General features: G+C 38.1%; 1 protein-coding gene across 1 annotated transcript; it reads left to right on the plus strand.

Moving 5' to 3' along the window:
• Positions 1–419: 419 nt before the first annotated feature.
• LOC118914492 (olfactory receptor 2D3-like) lies at positions 420–1343 on the plus strand. Its single transcript, XM_036889470.2, has one exon. The coding sequence runs from the start codon at positions 420–422 to the stop codon at positions 1341–1343; it is 924 nt and encodes a 307-aa protein (XP_036745365.2).
• The last annotated feature ends 18625 nt before the right edge of the window (positions 1344–19968 follow it).

The following is a 19968-nucleotide window of genomic DNA, read 5'->3' on the forward strand; positions in this document are numbered from 1 at the left end:
TCCTCCCCATTCCCTTTCCCTTTGGTACCTGTTAGTCCATTCTTGGGTTCTGTGATTCTGCTGCTGTTTTGTTCCTTCAGTTTTTCCTTTGTTCTTATACTCCACAGATAAGTGAAATCATTTGGTATTTCTCTTTCTCCACTTGGCTTATTTCACTGAGTATGATACCCTCCAGCTCCATCCATGTTGCTGCAAATGGTAGGATTTGCCCTCCTCTTATGGCTGAGTAGTATTCCATTCTGTATATGTACCACATCTTCTTTATCCATTCATCTACCGATGGACATTTAGGTTGCTTCCAATTCTTGGCTATTGTAAATAGTGTTGCGATAAACATAGGGGCACATCAGATTTTCTTTTATAACTGACCAAATGTGTTTCTTTTCTTGGTGTTGACCTATAAAGAATAATAAATATTCATGGGAGAAGAAAACCAAACCTATGTGACTGAATTTGTCTTCCTGGGCCTTTCACAGGATCCACAGACACAAGTCCTGCTCTTCTTCCTTTTCCTGATCATCTACCTACTGACTGTGCTGGGAAATCTGCTTATCATTTTGCTCATTCACACAGACTCCAGACTCCACACACCCATGTACTTTTTCCTTAGAAATCTGTCCTTTGCTGATCTCTGTTTTTCTACTACCACTGTCCCCCAGGTGCTAATCCACTTCCTGGTAAAACAGAAAACCATTTCCTTTGCTGGATGCTCAACACAGATAGTTATTTTACTTCTGGTTGGCTGTACAGAGTGTGCCCTGCTGGCGGTGATGTCCTATGACCGCTGTGTGGCCATCTGCAAGCCCCTGCACTACTCCACCATCATGACACACTGGGTGTGTGTCCAGCTGGCCATAGGGTCCTGGACCAGTGGAGCGTTTGTGTCTCTGGTGGACACCACATTCACACTGCATCTGCCCTACCGAGGGAAGAATATCATTAACCATTTTTTTTGTGAACCTCCTGCCCTTCTGAAGCTGGCTTCAGCTGATACCTACAGCACAGAGATGGCCATCTTTGCAATGGGCGTGGTCATCCTCCTGGCTCCTGTCTCCCTGATCCTTGTCTCCTACTGGCGTATCATCTCCACTGTGATCCAGATGCAGTCTGGGGAAGGGAGGCTCAAGGTTTTCTCTACCTGTGGCTCCCATCTCATGGTCGTTGTCCTCTTCTATGGGTCAGCAATATTTGCCTACATGCGGCCAAACTCCAGGATAATGAATGAAAGAGATAAAATGATCTCTGTGTTCTACTCAGCCGTGACACCCATGCTGAACCCCATCATTTACAGCCTAAGGAACAAGGATGTCAAAGGGGCTCTCAGGAGAATGACTGCAAAATAGCCCTTTTGAAGGTGAGGTTCTCTGCTTATGATGACAATTTCAGGAATAGGGAGAGAAGTTATTTTATTGTAAACCTTTTCCATTTTCATCCCATTCCTCGACTACTGCTTTCCTTTTCCCATTTTCCCATGTTTCTTCTCAGATAAATTCATCAAACTGCCTATTCAAAGCAAGGCACCTTCATAGACACAGGAAGGAAATACAGAAAGGAAAGGGGAAAAAGAAAGAAGAGAAGGAGGAAGGGGAGGGGGAGGGAGGAGTGGAGAGGAAGGAAGGAAATGAGAGGAAGGTAGATAAACAGTCTCTACTCTCTAAGCCCATTCAAGCTAATTAGGAAATTAAAGCAAGTAGACATACAACAGAACATAAAAAAAAACAAGAACCAAATAAATAAACCCATTGCAAATACAAGAATACGTTTGTGGCAAACAGAGTCCTTTCCTTCATTTTTGCATGTGTTCATCAAGTATATTTTGAATACATATTATATATATCCCAGGTCTATATCTAGAGGCAGGGATACAGAAATAAAAAGTAAACTGTTCATGCTGTTTATTTCCAACTTGGCATTAAACTCTAAAACAATTTCTGAAATTTGAAAGAGCACATTTAAGCAATAACAAATAGTATAATTTTTCTATGAGTATGTGTAATATTAGTAAAACTGATTTCTCACTAGAAATAAAGCTGAGAAGTAGGACAAAGAGGCTAGATTGAAAAATGTTTTGAATTCAGTACTAAAGAAGTTGCCTAGCATGTAATTCTGAAAATGCTGGAAACTGGGGAATCTATGAGACAGCAAAAGAAAATGAGGATAAGGTTAAGAAAAGGGCCACTGTTTCATGCCTTACAATGTATTGTCTTGCATATTATGACTTCAGATGTTTCCTAGGTTGCTTGTTGAAAATACTTCTTAGCACAGGATGGGGTAGGACAGTTGATCTCAGAAATCTAGATTTGGTAATAAGCCCTTTGTGAATCTTAAGCACACTAAAAACTGTACACCACTTTTTAGGCAATGGGTGCCTTTATATGCACAAATTATATGAGTATTTGCTTATTGTCTGACTCCTCCATTAGACTGTTAATTCCATGGCAGTAAAAACTGTAACAGGTTTGTTGATCTCTATATTATCACTTGTAGTAAAGTGCTCAGCCATTACTGTTCCCAAGAAATATCATTTTGAATGAATAAATAAAGTTGGAGTTTAAAAGAGAGATATGGGCTGGAGAAATGGATGTAGAAGTTTATTACAAATAAATGCAAGTGAAGTTTGACACAACCAAGGATGTGTGCTAAAGGTTTTCACCAAAAAATGAATTGTACCCATTACAATCTTGAAGGAGTGACATTGAAATGCAAGTGCCTGGTCCAACTGCAGATCATAAAGGTGGCAATGATACAGACACTGCATATTTCCTGGGAAAGTATACCAAGGTGATTCTGAAGTGCAATCCTGGATGAGACACAGTGCTGGAGAAAGATACCAGGAAAGGCTCTAAGACAACCTTAGAGATACCAACATTTGAAGGTGGATGAAGAATAGCCCGCCCAGAGCATCAGGAATCAGAGAAACAGGAAAAGCTGAGTAAGGTGCATCAGTAGTGGCGAGAGGAGAGGCTTCCAAGAAAGATTTTTCAAACGTCTCAAGAGTTTTATGTGTTGATAAAAGGCTAATGAATTTGCCAGCTCAGTGATTATTGATCTTGGCAAAAAATTAGTACAGCAGAATAATGGAATCACATAGTTATAGATTTTTAGAATGTATATATAATGCATTCCTAAGGAGGTGATTTTTAAAACTGAAGGATAAAAGAGCCAGATAAGGTGTGGTCAGGGATAAGAGGCAGAAGCAGAGAATAAGCAGGAACAAGTACATAGATTTTCCTTTTTTACTAAGAGAGGTGTCATCAACCCTAAGGTAATAAAAAGTCTCCTGTGTTATACTATAACTCCAGTCCTAGTTTTCCTTTATGTAAGGTGACACCAGTTGCATAAGAAATCAGCAAAGTTTTTCTATAAAGAGCCAGATAAATATTCTAGGCTCTGCAGGCCATACTGTCCCCATCAGAACTATTCAACTGCTATTAGAGCAGGAAAACAGTCACAAACAATACAAAAATGAGTGTGGTTACGATAAAATTTTATTTGTAAAATCAGGTATTTTGGTTGTGGCCCCAGGGACTTGTTTGCTGACCCCTGACATAACAGATAAAATCCCAAATCTCAGTGGCTGAACAAGACGAAATGTATTTTTCACTTACATACATTTTAGCTGAGGGAAGGAACGGCAGATGTGTGGGCCCAAGCTGACAGAGCTCTGCTGCTTGGGGCTGTCAAGGGCGTCCTATACCTGTGTCAGTGTCCGCACAGGCGAGGATGAAAAGGTCGTTCACCTGTAGTTTTGTAGCTTAGAAGGAGCACATCATCTCTGCTTACATTCCACTCACTGAATCTCAATCTTATGGCCCCACTGAGGGTAATCAGTGGGACATGAATCTGGGGTGGTCAGTCTGACACAGGACTTTGTTTTTAAACATTAGACCTCACAAGAATTTAGGTATATGAGTTAGTATGGTAATATTTTCCCCAAAATATTTAGTCATTTTTTTGATACTATGATAAGTCATTCTTTCCCCATTAATTTCAAGTGTCACTATAATATAAACCAAATTCCAATATACATGTTAGCTTATTTGTCAATTACTGAACTTACTATGTTTCAATTACTGTAGCTTTAGCAAATAGGACATAACTTATTTTTCTTCTACTTCACAATTTTCTTGATATTTCATAAGCTTTCTATTTCTTGGCTTGTCAAAATCCACTTTTTAAAATGCCATTAGAATATTGATGGTTACTACATTGAATTTACAGATTATTTAGCAAAAGTAAATATGTTTAGATTAAAATATTAAAACTTTTCACCTAGAAACATGGCAATATTCCCCTAATTCTTCAGTGACGATATACACATGCACATACATTTCACATTGTTTAAGTGTAGAGCTGGTGCTGTATGTATTCCTAGATTTTATGGAGGAGAAGGTATGACCCACACACAGCAGGCTCCATGGAGTCCCATTGAGTTTTCATTTTGAAATGTAGAGACAGACAATAAGCAAGTAAACTGAGGTATAAATAAGAAGTTTCACACAGTGCTAAGTGCAGTGAAGACAATAAAACTCTGTGGTAATGCCTGTTGGTCTGGCAGCATGCCGTGGAGACTGGCAACCTCTTCTTTGAGAAGTTAACATTTTGTAGATGGGATCTTCGTAACCTGAGCAGATTTGCCAGAAAACATCACAGGATAGGAGAATAGCTACTAATTGGTCCTAAAGCAGGAACAGTTTTGGACTGTGTGATGAACAGCAAGGTCCAGGGAGTTAGAGTGAATATATGGGAACGCAGTTTTAATATTGACTGAAAGTAAGTGGCCAAGATCATATGTGGAAAAGTGCCATGATCCGATGATATTTATGGTCAATCTGGTTAGTGAGGAGAAAAAAGATTACTGTGGGGCAAGAGTAGAAAGAGAAAGACCTATTAGAAAGCTACGGTAGAAGAACAGGCCACAGATTGTGGTGACTTGGAGTGAAACACTCGTGGGGGAGACCACGAGAAGTGCACATGTTTGGAGCGCATTGTACAGATGAAGACAACAGGATTTACTAACTAGGGCAGTGAGGCAAAAGAAGAAAACAATGTTTTTATTGCAGTTTTCAGTTTGATCAGCTGTGTGGACGGTGCTGATATTGATTTATATGAAAAAGAATAAGGGAAGAATAGATTAGGACAACGCATCAAAAGATTTGTTTTGGATTAAGTTTGATATTCCTACAGACATGACCAAAAAGCAATTAAATGTATGAGTCTGTGGCTTATGGAAGTAGTCAAGTCTTTGGCCGTCAATAGTATGTATATGGTGTTTAAACCTATGCATCTAGATTGAATTACTCAGGAAGAGAGTACAGGTGAGAAATAAAGAGATGTCCGTATTAGTTCCATAGGGAACTCCAGAATTCAGAAAGAGAGGGGATTCAATAAGGTGAGGAGAGATAGGGGAGGAAGGAGGAAAACCGGGACTGTGTGATTGATGTCAGGAAGCCTAGAGAAGAAACAGTTTCAAGAGGGAGGGAGTGGTTAACTGTCAGTGTTGCTGAAAGGTTAAAAGACGAAGATAGAGAAATTAGCACTTTATTTGGCACATTAATAATGACTTCGACAAAGAACAGTCTCATGGAAAGAGATCAGAGCTTGATTGGGAGTGAGCCTGTATGTGAATAGAAAATCATCAAAGGGGGAATGTGGGCATAGATGTACCTTTAGATATTTTTTTTCTCTTGAAGAAGAAGTGAAAAAATGGGTCCGTAATGGAAAGCTTCTTTATGATGGTAAAATCAGAGCTTATTTGTATTTTATGGTTATAATCCAGAGGAGAAGAAAATGGTTTCAGATTAAAGAGATTCTGCAGGAGCAAAATCTTGGTAGATGAGCGAGACAGGGATTCAGGATACCAGAGGAGGGGTCAGCCTTCGGTAGACAGTTGTAAAGGGGGAAAACAGGGCGTGCTTGCCCAGGTGCAGACAGGTGGGTGGGGTTTGAAGAGGGGAGATAAGAGCTGCCCTTTCTTACTTCCCTTTCCCTCCTCAGTCCATACTTCACCTTCTGCTCCAATGAGGTACATATGGGATACAGTCATGAGCTGAGGCTGAAGGTGTGAAATCGTCACTTTAAGAAAGGAGACAAGACTAGGTTTGCAGTGTAATAGTAGTACACTCTGTTCTGGAAGAAATGGCTGAGTATTACAAAAAATGCCCGAATCTCAAAGGAATCTATAAGTTGAATACATTCACAAATTGCCAGTGGGCTTTTAAGATGGCGATGACAGAATCAAAATTCTTCAGAAAGAGTAAGGAGATAAAGAAGCTAGAACTGAACAGATAGTCAAGAAATGTAGCCTGATACTCTATGAGGACATATGTGATAAAAAAAAAAAGCAATTAATGAAAAATGGGAGGAATATTTAAAAATAATACAGGAAAGTGGAAACTTTGAAAAAAAGTTAAAACCTCATCATGTCAATATAAATTAGAATTATGTTCTAAAAGCTAAATATAAATTATGAAATTATTAAGAAAAAGTAAAATATATGAATTGGTACTTAAAAAGAAAGTGGAAAATTACATCCTAACAGTAAAGTCACTGGAAAAAAAATGGGTAGATATCACTAAACAAATATATAATACTTTTTTTGTCTAAAAATCTTTACCAAGGAGATATTAAAAAGTAAAATAGCACACTGGGTGGAGGGCAGTTGTTACCACAAATATAACAATCAAAGTATCAGTGCCCCTAATCTGTAAAGAACTCCAATAACTCATTAAGAAAAATATAAATTAATTATGCAAATTAAACAATAGATTTAAACACTGTATCTACTAAATTAATAAAGACTATGTATATGTTAAGTTTTCTATGGGAAAAGCTGTGATGGGTTAAGTACACTTATATGTTGCTGATGGAAACCCTCAATGATATTTTTAAAAAGCCAATTTCTCTTTTTATATCAAGAATATGAAATCTATTTTGGTCTTAGTAATTTCACTCACAAGAATTTATTCTATATAATCAGTGATTCTGTAACATCTTTCTATGTTGATAGATAAAAGCCACACTAGAAGAGGTGAGTATTGAACAATATGGTAACTGTTGAACCACTGTGTTCTACCTTTGAAACCAATACAAGATTGTATATCAACAATACTTTTAAAAAAAAAGAATTTATTCTAAGGGAAAAAATAATCACTCATGCACCCGAGAGATCAACAGGCTCATTTTACACACACATACCTGCACACATATAAAAAAATATTAAATGTGTAATAGTGATGAAATAACCAATTCTATTTCTAAGCATCCTTATAATGTAATATGTCACAACATAAAAGTATTTTCAAGGCTTTTTATTCAAATAAGAGTTAAGATTTATTAAGTACTAATTATATACCAGGTGTGTCTTACTTTATATTTATAAACTTACTTAATCCTCTATGTGATGTAGGACTTATTCTTTTTTTAAAATTTCTTATTAAGGTATTATTGATATACACTCTTATGAAGGTTTCACATGAAAAAACAATGTGGTTACTACATTTACCCATATTAACAAGTCCCCACCCATATCAAGTCACTGTGCATCAGTGTAGTAAGATGCCACAGATTCACTATTTGCCTTCTGTGTGCTACACTGTCTTCCCCATGATCCCCCCACACCATGTGTACTAATCATAATACCCCTCAATCCCCTTCTCCCTCCCTCCATAGCCCCCCTCCCACATCCCTCCTCCCCTTTATATATTTTTGATGCTAACCTCTTGTCAGATATGTCATTTACAAACAGATTCTCCCGTATTGTAGGATGCCTTTTTATTCTGCTGACAGTGTCCTTTGCTGTACAGAAGCTTTTTAGTTTGATGTAGTCACATGTGTTCATTTTTGCTTTTGTTTCCCTTGCTCAAGGTGATGCGTTCAGGAAGAAGTTGCTTATGCTTATATTCAGGAGATGTTTGCCTATGTTGTCTTCTAAGACTTTTATGGTTTCATGACTTACATTCAGGTCTTTGATCCATTTTGAGTTTACTTTTGTGTATGGGGTTAAACAATAACCCAGTTTCATTCTCTTGCATGTAGCTGTCCAGTTTTGCCAACACCAGCTGTTGAAGAGGCTGTCATTTCCCCATTGTATGTCTATGGCTCCTTTATTGCATACTACTTGACCATATATGGTTGGGTTTATATCAGGGCTCTCAAGTCTGTTCCATTGGTCTATGGGTCTGTTCTTGTGCCACTACCAAATTATCTTGATTACTGTAGCTTTGTAGTACAGCTTGAAGTTGGGGAGCATAATCCCCCCAGCTTTATTCTTCCTTCTCAGGGTTGCTTTGGCTATTCAGGGTGTTTTGTGGTTCCATATAAATTTTAGAATGATTTTCTCTAGAATGCTCATTTTTTGAATGATTTTGTTGAAGAATGCTGTTGGTATTTTGATAGGAATTGCATTGAATCTGTAGATTGCTTTAGGCAGGATGACCATTTTAGCAATATTAATTCTTCCTATCCATGAGGAAGGGATGTGTTTCCATTTATTGGTATCTTCTTAATTTCTCTCATGAGTGTCTTGTAGTTTTCAGGGTATAGGTCTTTCACTTCCTTGGTTAGGTTTGTTCCTAGGTATTTTATTCTTTTTGATGGAACTGTGAATGGAATTGTTTTCCTGACTTCTCTCTGCTAGTTCATTGTTAGTGTATAGGAATTTCACAGATTTCTGCGTATTAATTTTGTATCCTGCAACTTTGCTGAATTCATGTATTAGATCTAGTAGTTTGGAGTGGATTCTTTGGGGTTTTTTTATGTACAATATCATGTAATTTGCAAACAGGGACAGTTTAACTTCTTCCTTGCCAATCTGGATGCCTTTTATTTCTTCGTGTTGTCTGATTGCCGTGGCTAGGACCTCCAGTACTATGTTGAATAGAATTGGGGAGAGTGGGCTACCTTGTCTAGTCCCTGATCTTAAAGGAAAAGCTTTCAGCTTCTCGCCGTTAACCATAATGTTGGTTATGGGTTTGTCATATAGGGCCTTTATTATGTTGAGGTACTTGCCCTCTATACCCATTTTGTTAAGAGTTTTGATCATGAATAGATGTTGAATTTTGTAAAATGCTTTTTCAGCATCTATGGAGATGATCATGTGGTTTTTTTCCTTTTTATTGATGTGGTGTATGACGTTGATGGATTTTTGAATTATGAACCATCCCTGCATCCCTGGAATAAATCATACTTGATCATGATGGATGGTCTTTTTGATGTGTTTTTGAAATTGGTTTGCTAATATTTTGTTGACTATTTTTGCATCTATGTTCATCAGGGATATTGGTCTGTAATTTTCTTTTCTTGTTGTGTCTTTGCCTGGTTTTGGTATTAGAGTGATGCTAGCCTCATGGCATGAGTTTGGAAGTATTCCCTCTTCAGAAAATATTAAGGAGGTTGCATATTAAGTCTTCACTAAATGATTGATAAAATTCAGCAGTCAAGCCATCTGGTCCAGGGATTTTGTTCTTGGGAAGTTTTTTGATTACCAGTTCAATTCCCTTGCTGGTAATTGGTCTGTTCATATTTTCTGTTTCTTTCTGGGTTAGCCTTGGAAGGTTGTATTTTTCTAGAAATTTGTCCATTTCTTCTAGGCTATCCAGTTTGTTAGCATATAGTATTTCATAGTATTCTGTAATAATTCTTTGTATTTCTGTGGTATCCATAGAGACTTTTCCTTTCTCATTTCTGAGTCTGCTTATGTGAATAAACTCTCATTTTTTCTTGATATGTCTGGCTAGGGGGTTATCTATTTTGTTTATTTTCTCGAAGAACAGCTCTTGCTTTCATTGATTCTATTGTTTTATTCTTCTCAATTTTTTTTATTTCTGCTCTAATAATTATTATGTCCCTCCTTCTACTGACTTTGGGCTTCCTTTGTTCTTCTTTTTCTAGTTTTGTTACCTGTGAATTTAGACTGCTCATATGGGATTGTTCTTCTTTCCTGAGGTTGGCCTGTATTGCCATATACTTTCCCCTTAGCACAGCCTTCACTGCGTCCCACAGATTTTGTGGTGTTTAATTATTGATGTCATTTGTCCCCATATATTGCTTGATCTCTGTTTTTATTTGGTCATTGATCCATTGGTTATTTAGGAGCATGTTGTGAAGCCTCCATGTGTTTGTGGGATTTAACATTTTCTTTGCATAATTTATTTCTAGTTTCATACCTTTGTGATCTGAGAAACTGGTTGGTACAATTTCAATCTTTTTTTATTTACTGAGGCTCTTCCTGTGGCCTAGTATATGATCTATTTTTGAAAATGTTCCATGTGCATTTGACAATAATGTGTATTCTTCTGCTTTTGCATGTAGAGTTCTGTAGATGTCAGTTAAGTCCATCTGTTCTAGTGTGTTGTTCAGTGCCTCTGAGTCCTTACTTACTTTCTGTCTGGTTGATCTGTCCTTTGGAGTGAGTGGAGTGTTGAAGTCTCCTAGAACGGTTGCATTGCTTTCTATTTCGCCTTTTAATTCTGTTAGTATTTGTTTCACATATGTAGGTGCTCCTGTGTTGGGTGCATAGATATTTATAATGGTTATGTCTTCTTGTTTGATTGACCCCTGTATCATTATGTAATGTCCTCCTTTGTCTCTTGTGACTTTCTTTGTTTTGAAGTCTATTTTATGTGATATAAGTTCTGCAACTCCTTTTTTCTATTAATTGCATGAAATCTTTTTTCTTCCCTTCACTTTTATTCTGTGTATGTCTTTTGGTTTGAAGTGAGTCAATTTTAGGCAGCATATAGATGGGTCTTGTGTTTTTATCCATTCAGTGACTCTATGTCTTTTGATTGGTGCATTCAGACCTTTTACATTTAGGGTGATTATCAGTAGGTATGTACTTATTGCCATTACAGCCTTTGGATTCCCGGTTACCAAAGGTTCAAGATTAACTTCCTTACTATCTAAGAGTCTAACTTAACTCACTTAATATGTTATTACAAACACAATCTAAAGGTTCTTTTTTTCTTCTCCTTTTTCTTCCTCCTCCATTCTTTACATATTGGTATCATATTCTGAACTCTTTGTCTTTCCCTTGATTTTGGGGACAATTGATTTAATTTTGCATTTGCTTAGTAATTAACTGTTCTACTTTCTTTACTGTGGTTTTGTTACTTCTGATGACAGCTATTTAACCTTAGGAACACTTCCATCTATAGCAGTCCCTCCAAAATACACTGTAGATATGGTTTGTCAGAGGTAAATTCTCTCAACTTTTACTTATCTAGAAATTGTTTAATCTCTCCTTCAAATTTAAATGATAATCTTGCCAGATAAAGTATTCTTGGTTTGAGGCCCTTCTTCAGTGCATTAAATACATCATGCCACTCCCTTCTGGCCTGGAAGATTTCAGCTGACATGTCCGATGATAGCTTGATGGGCTTTCCCTTATATGGGATCTTATTTCTCTCTCTGGCTGCTTTTAATACTCTGTTCTTATCCTTCGTCTTTGCCATTTTCATTACTATATGTCTTGTCATTGTCTTCCTTGGGTCCCTTGTGTTGGGAGATCTGTGCAAATCCATGACCTGAGAGACTTTCTCCTTCCCCAGATTGGGGAAGTTTTCAGCAATTACCTCCTCAAAGACACTTTCTATTCCTTTTTCTCTCTTCTTCTTCAGGTACCCCTATAATGTGAATATTGTTCCGTTTGGCTTCTTCACACAGTTCTCTCAATATTCTTTCATTCTTAGAGATCCTTTTTTCTCTCTGTGCCTCAGCTTCTTTGTATTCCTCTTCTCTAATTTCTATTTCATTCATCGTCTCCTCCACCTTATCTAATCTGCTTTTAATACTTTCCATTGTATGTTTCATTTCTGATACTGTATTCCATAATGATTGAATCTCCAACTGGAATTCATTCCTGAGTTCTTGAATATTTTTCTGTACCCCCACGAGCAGGTTAATGATTTTTATTTTGAAATTCTTTTCAGGAAGATTCATGAGGTCAATGTCATTTGAATCTTTCTCAGGAGTTGTATTCATAATTTTACTTTGAACCAGATTCCTTTGGCATTTCATATTTGTATATGGCTCCCTCTAGTGGCCAGAAGCTCTACTCTCTGGAGCTGCTCAGCCCCTTAAGCAATATCAGGAGTCTCAGGGGAGTGATATTGGTGCCTGGTGGGTAGAAAAGAGGTGTTTCCTGTTTCCTGGCTGCTATGCCTGTCTCCACTGCCAGAACCAGTGGGCCAAGCACACAGGTATAAGCCTCTATGCTTTGCGTTTGTAGTTGTAGACAGGTCTTCCCTCTGGCTGGCCTAATGCCAGGGTAAGGTTGCCAGTTTGTGAGCCAGGTGGGGCTGACCCAGAGAAAGTTGCAGTAGGCTGCATATCACAGAGGGGGTCCTTGGAGCTGTGTAGTCAGCCAGGGCACTGGAGTGCCTGAAGATCATGAAAGCTCCCAACCTCCTGGGCAGAGTGCACCCAGATAATTTTGTCCACCTGTCCTTTGTCTACAGTAAGCTCTGTGCAATCTGTGCCCCTTTGGAAGCCCTCTTGCTGTTAGGAAGTCTCTCAGACTGCCCACCTTCTTTTTGTCCCAGAGCAGCTGGATATGGATCCCCACTTTCCACAAGCAGCTGCAATCTCAGTCTCTCCAGGAATTCTGCCTGTCTTAGCTTTCCAAACCCCTAATCATGAGTGTACCATGCAAGCACCATGAAATGTACGTTTGTCCTCCAAGAGCAGATCTCCGGAGTTAGGTATTCAGCAGTCCCAGGCCTCCACTCCCTCCCTGCTCTGTTTCTCTTCCTCCAGCTGGTGAGCTTGGGTGGGGGAAGGGCTTGTTCCCTCTGGGCCACAGCTTTGGTATGTTACCCTGTTCTGTGAGGTTTATTCTTTTCTCCAGGTGTATGCAGTTTGGCACAGTCCTCTTTCCTGTTGCTTTTTCAGAATTTGTTGTATTAATTATATTTTCATATTATATGTGGTTTTAGGAGGAAGCCTCTGTCTTACCTCTCATGCCGTCATCTTTAATCCAATGCTCTAAAAAATGTAGCATTTTATTTACATTTTCCTCCTGATTAAAAAATTAATGTTTAGGACTTAGGTGATAATAAAATGAAAAATGGCACTAAACCCTGCCTGAGGAAAATAATGCCCTAAGAAAATGAACTTCTGTTTCTGTATCAAGTCAAAAGATAGGTGATTCAGAATAAATATTTCCCTTCATGTTGTGGTCATGCATTTAGCTCAGCAACTTTTGATTCCAGCAGCAGTCTAATGGCATCAAGAGAAACTGTGTTAATGCTGGTGCTATTTATCTACAGCTGAAGTGCATGTCATCTGCCCTACCGCTGCTTTCTGCCCTTTTACACTAACTGGAACACAGGCCAGTGTCTTTGGAGCTAAGGTGCATTACTGCATCCCTGAGTCACACTGAGGGAATCCAGCTTTGCTTCCCTGTTTTGGCTGTTACACAGAAGGTTTGCCATTCCCACACATGAACAGGAGCTGATTAACACTCCAGTGCCCTATTTAAGCTTTCTGACTCCAGAAAAGAGCTATTTTGAAAAGTGAAAAGATTACACTTCAATAATAGACCAGAGGCCTTACACATGTGGATGGCTCACAGTAGATTAAAAGAGCAGACCCAGAATAAATGCAGCCTGCGGCTGACAGAAGAATGAGGGTGACTTGTTCTCACACTGACTGCAGGGGCTGTTTGAAGGAAGTTCCCTGCTCAGCTCATCCGTGCCTCTGTGTGCCAACACAGTGGCAGGTGGTTTAGGGAGCCAGTGTCTGATCTGACTCCTATTTCTCCAGAAACCGATTAGACCACTTTATACTCCTTTGATGTCTCAGGGATCTTAGGTCCCAATTGGTAGACTCTTGTCTCCAAAATTTGTTTGGTTTTTTTCTGGGTGTCCTGCATGAAAACATTTTCCCAGGGTTACTAATCATCTATAATAGATGAATGGGGAAACTCACACTTGTTCTACTTTATTTTAAACAAAAATGATGCAGATTGGAATTTTGTTAATTTTTGTCCACAGTTCCCTACAAGTTTCTTTAGGAGGAGTACATGGCTGGACAAGATTTAAGCGGGTCAGATTTAAGGAGATAAAGGCTTTGGGAAGACTAGCTTGCTGAACTGTGACAATACCCATATGTTAATGTGTTCATTTACCAAGAGAATTAAATGGTCCAAGCATACAAAGTTTATTGTAACATTGGTTTCAATGCATTTTCTGTCTAAGAAAGCCAAACTAGGGAACTAAGTGAACTGAGGAGTCAGTGATGAAAGAGGATTAAGGCACTGGTCTTGGTGTCTATAACCAGTGAGGAGGGAACTGTTGAAGCTGCACCCCATCCCCCAGTGGTGGTGGTGGGAGGTCTGTAATGTAAGCCTTGGTGTTCATCCTAGAACTTCCAGGTGTCTGTCAGGTCTGTTTTTGACTCAAGCATATGTCATAAGTAGGAATGAACTGCAGGGCACCAGGCCGGACTTAGAGCCATGGAACATCCTAGCATTTTATGTTATGTGAGGTGGCCCATGAAGTGGTGCTGCAGCAGAGTCTGTGTGTGTAAGTGGCAGATGCCCCTGCTGCCTGGAGCAGGAGGCCTTCCATGCTGCAGAGTATTCATTTTGCTTATTGTTCTTGCCTGATCTTCTTGGTCAGTCACAGGATGGGGGCAAATTCCTGGGGCTAGGGCATCAGGCAGGATGGCCTCTCCTGGCCCAGTTTTCAGGGTTGGGGGACAGGCATCTCTGGTGGATCTAACTACTTGGAAGTTAGAGTTTGGACCTCTTTGTGGAAGCTTTCTGATATGTCTCAGTGCTCTTGAGACAAGGTAATCAGAACCTGCTGTCAAGGGGCATAGCATCCATTGAGGAAGTATCTCAGCACCTCCAGATTTGCATTTGTCTTAAAATGTGAGGATTAGAAGGTGCCAATGGTAGTTAGAAACCCAGGAAGGAAACATCAGAGGTCTGCATCCCTCAGTTTCAACCATGGGCAGTAGGAAGTCAAGTAGGTCTGTTGAAGGACACAGTGAGAACCACTGTTCTGGGCCTCATTTGTCCATGTGCTGAGCATGAATTTGAGCCCTCCCAGGGCAAGAGTGGGATGACTAACTTTTAAGTAGGTACTAAAATGTTCACAATAAATTTCAAATTTTATATTAGACTTACAGAAAAGTTGCCAGGATATTAAAAGAAAGTTGCCATATGCTCCTCACTGTTTCCCCTGTAATCAGTAGCTTACATTACTGTGCTACATGGGTCACAGCTGAGGAACTAACATTGATATATTGCTATTAATTAAACTCCACATTTTGTTTGGATTTTACCTATTTTCCCAATGTAGAGTTTTGCGTTATTACTCACACACAACAGTAGTGGTAGTGTCATATTTATTGACAACTTTGCCCAGTTTTGACATCACTGTTATGTCAGCTTTTTCTAAGCTCTGCTAACAGTTTTAAAGGGATTAGAATTATTTACCATTTTGAAAGAATTGACCTATGAAATTGTATAGCCTTGGTACTATTTGGGGGAAGTTATATGTACAAGAACAATGGCCAAGAGAAGACCATTAGTATACTAGCCAGGCGTTTGGCCCCACACTCCAGTGTAATCTGCAGTTGAGAGACATTGGAGTACTTAGAGAATTCTCACCTAGACCAGGTTGACTTGTATGTCCTTGTAAAAAGCAAGCTGAAGTCACTACCTAGCCCCTTCTTGAACCCATTAAAGAATCTGAGATTTTAGATTTCTTTCATAAGGAAAAGTAACACCAGAGCCTTATGGTAGAACGCAAAAGATTAAGAGTTTGATCGAATGATCAAAGAACTTACTCTGAATCCTTTCAGGTTCAAGCCCACCTCCAGCATTTTGATTCAGTCTAAAGTAAGGCCTGTAATTTAACATTTTGAACAAGTTCTGAGGTGACGCTTCTGGTCCAGGGGCCTTAATTTGAGAAACACTGCCTTAAGGTATAATTCATATAGAAAATAAAGAATAAATGCTTCATTATTTCTCTTTACTTCCCAGTTTTCTGAATAATAGTACAGTTTCCTAGCAGCTTCCAAAGGTGATCAGTGATTTTTATTTTCATAATGTTATGAACTCAAGCATTGTTTCTAACATTTAATGTGTTTTAATTCCTTGCAGTCATTTATTTTCTTTTTGGAAGACAAGTTGTGTCATGTTGGCCTATGCAAGCCTCTTCAAGTTGGCTCTGTATTCTTCTGACATGACCTAATCCAGTAGTCACTGGAAGTTTCTTTGTTTTGGGTGCTAACAAAATGTTGGGTACCAAGAAAGGCTTATCTTAAACATTTCATACCCTAAACTTGAATTCAGCCATTTCTCCAAAGAGTCATTTCCTCTTAATGTGAATTGTAACATGTATTATATGTTTTCTAATTATAAAGTCATGTTCTCATTACAGAAAGTGTGAAGATAGCATAACAGTGTAAAGAAGTAGAAAAAATAATCCTACCACCCTAAACAGCTACCAGTAACGTTTTAATATATTCCTTTCCAGATCTTCTGCAATGAAATTCTAAACAGTTGAAATCACATTACATATATAAAGTAGTATCTTGTATTTTTAATTAAAAGAACATTCATAACAATTTTTTTACATCTTTGAAACATAAGTTTTTAATAAAAATTATCATTTTAGTAGTAGTTTCATGACCCTCTATATGGACTTCCCATAACTTCCTTAATTATTCTCCAAATATCAGACAATTGGCTTGTTCTTATAAATTACACCTCAGAGGACAGCTGTGTGCTCAAATCTTTTTATTTATTTATTATTAAGGTATCGTTGATATACAATCATATGAAGGTTTCACACGAGAAACATTGTGTTTGCTACATTCACCCATATTATCAAGTCCCCCTCATACCCCATTGAAGTCACTGTACAACAGCATAGTAAGATGCCACACAGTCACTACTTGTCTTCTCTGTGCTACACTGTCTTCCCCGTGACCCCACACACACTATGTGTACCAATCAAAATACCCTTCAATTCCTTCTCCTTCCTTCCCCTCCCACCCTCCCCCACCCCTGTCCTTTGGTAACTGCTAGTTCCTTCTTGGAGTGTGTGAGTCTGCTGCCTGTTTTGATCCTTCAGTTTTGCTTCATTGTTATACCCCACAAATGAGGGAAATAATTTGGTACTTCTCTTTCTCCGCCTGGCTTATTTCACTAAGCATAATACCCTCTAGCTCCATCCATGTTGTTGCAAATGGTAGGATTTATTTTCTTCTTATGGCTGAATAGTATTCCATTGTGTATATGTACCACCTCTTCTTTATCCATTCATCTACTGATGGACACTTAGGTTGCTTCCATATCTTAGCTATTGTAACTAGTGCTGCGGTATACATAGGGGTACTTATGTCTTTTTGTATCCGAGATCTTGTTTTCTTTGGTTAAATTCCAAGACCTTACAAAGTAATTCCTCTGGTCAAATGGAATTACTGTTTCAAATGGTATTTCTATTTTTAGTTTTTTAAGGAATCTCCATATTGCTTTCCACAGTGGTTGAACTAATTTACATTCCTACCAACAGTGTATGTGGGTTCCCTTTTCTCCACATCCTTGCCAGCATTTGTTGTTCCTTGTCTTTTCGATGTGGGCCATCCTAACTGCTATGAGGTGATATCTCATTGTGGTTTTAATTTATCTTTTCCTGATAATTAGCAATATTGAGAATTTTTTCATGTGCCTGTTGGCCATCCAAATTTCTTCTTTGGAGAAGTGTCTGTTCATATCTCCACCCATTTTTTAATTGGGTTATTTGCTTTATGGGTGTTGAGGCATGTGAATTCTTTATATATTTTGGATGTTAACCCCTTGTCAGATATGTCACTTACAAATATATTCTCCCATACTGTAGGATGCCTTTTTGTTCTGCTGATAGTGTCCTTTACTGTACAGAAACTTTTTAGTTTGATGTAGTCCAACTTGTTCATTAAAGCATATGTGTTCAGGAAAAAGTTGCTCATGTTTATAGTCAAGAAGATTTTAGAACTACTTGCTCTAATCTGTTGAAGAATGCTGTTGGTATTTTGATAGGTATTGCATTGAATCTATAGATTGCTTTAGGCAGGATGGACATTTTGACAATATTAGTTCTTCCTATCTGAGCATGGGATCTATTTCCATTTATTGGTGTCTTCTTTAATTTCTCTCATGAGTGTCTTGTAGTTTTCAGGGTATAGGTCTTTCACCTCCTTGGTTAGGTTTATTCCTAGGTATTTTACTCTTTTTGATGTAATTGTGAATGGAATCAATTTCCTGATTTCTCTTTCTGCTAGTTCATCATTAGTATATAGGAATACAACAGATTTGTGTGTGTTAATCTTTTATCCTGCAACTTTGCTGAATTCAGTTATTAGTTCTAGTGGTTTTGGAGTGGATTCTTTAGGGTTTTTTATATACAATATCATATCATCTGCAAGTAGTGACAGTTTAGCTTCTTCCTTGCCAATCTGGATGCCTTTTATTTCTTTGTGTTCTGATTGCTGTGGCTAGGACCTCCAGTACTATGTTGAATAAAAGGGCAAAGAGTGGGCATCCTTATCTTGTTCCCGATCTTAAAGGAAAAGCCTTCATCTTCTTGCTTTAAGTATGATGTTGACTGTGGGTTTGTCATATAGGGCCTCTATTGTGTTGAGATACTTGCCCTCTATACTCTTTTTTGTTGAAAGTTTTTATCATGAATGGTTGTTGAATTTTGTCTAATGCTTTTTTGGCATCTGTGGAGATGATCATGTGGTATTTGTCCTTCTTTTTGTTGATGTGGTGTGTGATATTGATGGATTTTTGAGTATTGTACCATCCTTGCATCCCTGGAATATATTCTACTTGGTCATGATGGATGATCTTTTTGATGTATTTTTGAATTTGGTTTGCTAATATTTTGTTGAGTATTTTTGCATGTATATTCATCAGGGATATTGGTCTCTAATTTTCTTTTTTTTTGGTGTCTTTGCTAGGTTTTGGTATTAGAGTGATGCTGGCCTCATAGATTGAGTTTGGAGGTATTCCCTCCTCTTCTACTTTTTGGAAAACTTGAATGAGGATGGGCATTAGATCTTCACTAAATATTTGATAAAATTCAGCAGTGAAGCTATCTGGTCCAGGCATTTTGTTCTTAGGTAGTTGTTTTATTACCAGTTCAATTTCATTGCTGGTAATTGGTCTGTTCATATCTTCGGTTTCTTCCTGGGTCAGCCTTGGAAGGTTGTATTTTTCTAGAAAGTTGTCCATTTCTTCTAGGTTATCCAATTTGTTAGCATATTATTTTTCATAGTATTCTCTATAATTCTTTGTATTTATTTGGTGTCCATGGAACACAGGAGATGATCATCTCCATAGATGCAGTAGTGATTTTCCCTTTCTCATTTCTGATTCTGTTTATGTGTGTAGACTCTTTGTTTCTTGATAAGTCTGGCTAGGGGTTTATCTCTCTTATTTGTTTGCTTGAAAAACCAGCCCCTGCTTTCATTGATTCTATTATTTTATTCTTATCAATTTTATTTCTGTTCCAATCTTTATTATGACCCTCCTTCTACTGACTTTGGGCCTCATTCATTCTTTTTTCTAATTTCATTAATTGTGAGTTTGGACTGTTCATGTGGGATTGTTCTTCTTTCCTGAGGTTGGCCTGTATTGCAATATACTTTCCTCTTGGCACAGCCTTGCTGAATCCCACAGATTTTGTGGTGTTGAGTTATTCTTGTCATTTTTCTCCATATATTGCTTAATCTCTGTTTTTATTTGGTCATTGATCCATTGATTACTTAGGAGCATGTTATTAAGCCTCCATGTGTTTGTGGGCTTTTTAGTTTTCTTTGTGTAATTTATTTCTACTTTCATACCTCATGGTCTGAGAAGCTGGTTGGTAAAATTTCTAACTTTTTGTCTTTACTGAGGTTCTTTTTGTGGCCTAGTATATGATCTATTCTTGAAAATGTTCCATGTGCACTTGAGAAGAATGTGTA

This window comes from Manis pentadactyla, chromosome 9 (genome assembly GCF_030020395.1).
Source record: "Manis pentadactyla isolate mManPen7 chromosome 9, mManPen7.hap1, whole genome shotgun sequence".
Classification (NCBI taxonomy): Eukaryota; Metazoa; Chordata; class Mammalia; order Pholidota; family Manidae; genus Manis; species Manis pentadactyla.

Coding starts and splice junctions, on each gene's coding strand:
- LOC118914492 (XM_036889470.2), top strand. CDS start 420: ATGGGAGAAGAAAACCAAACCTATGTGACTGAATTTGTCTTCCTGGGC.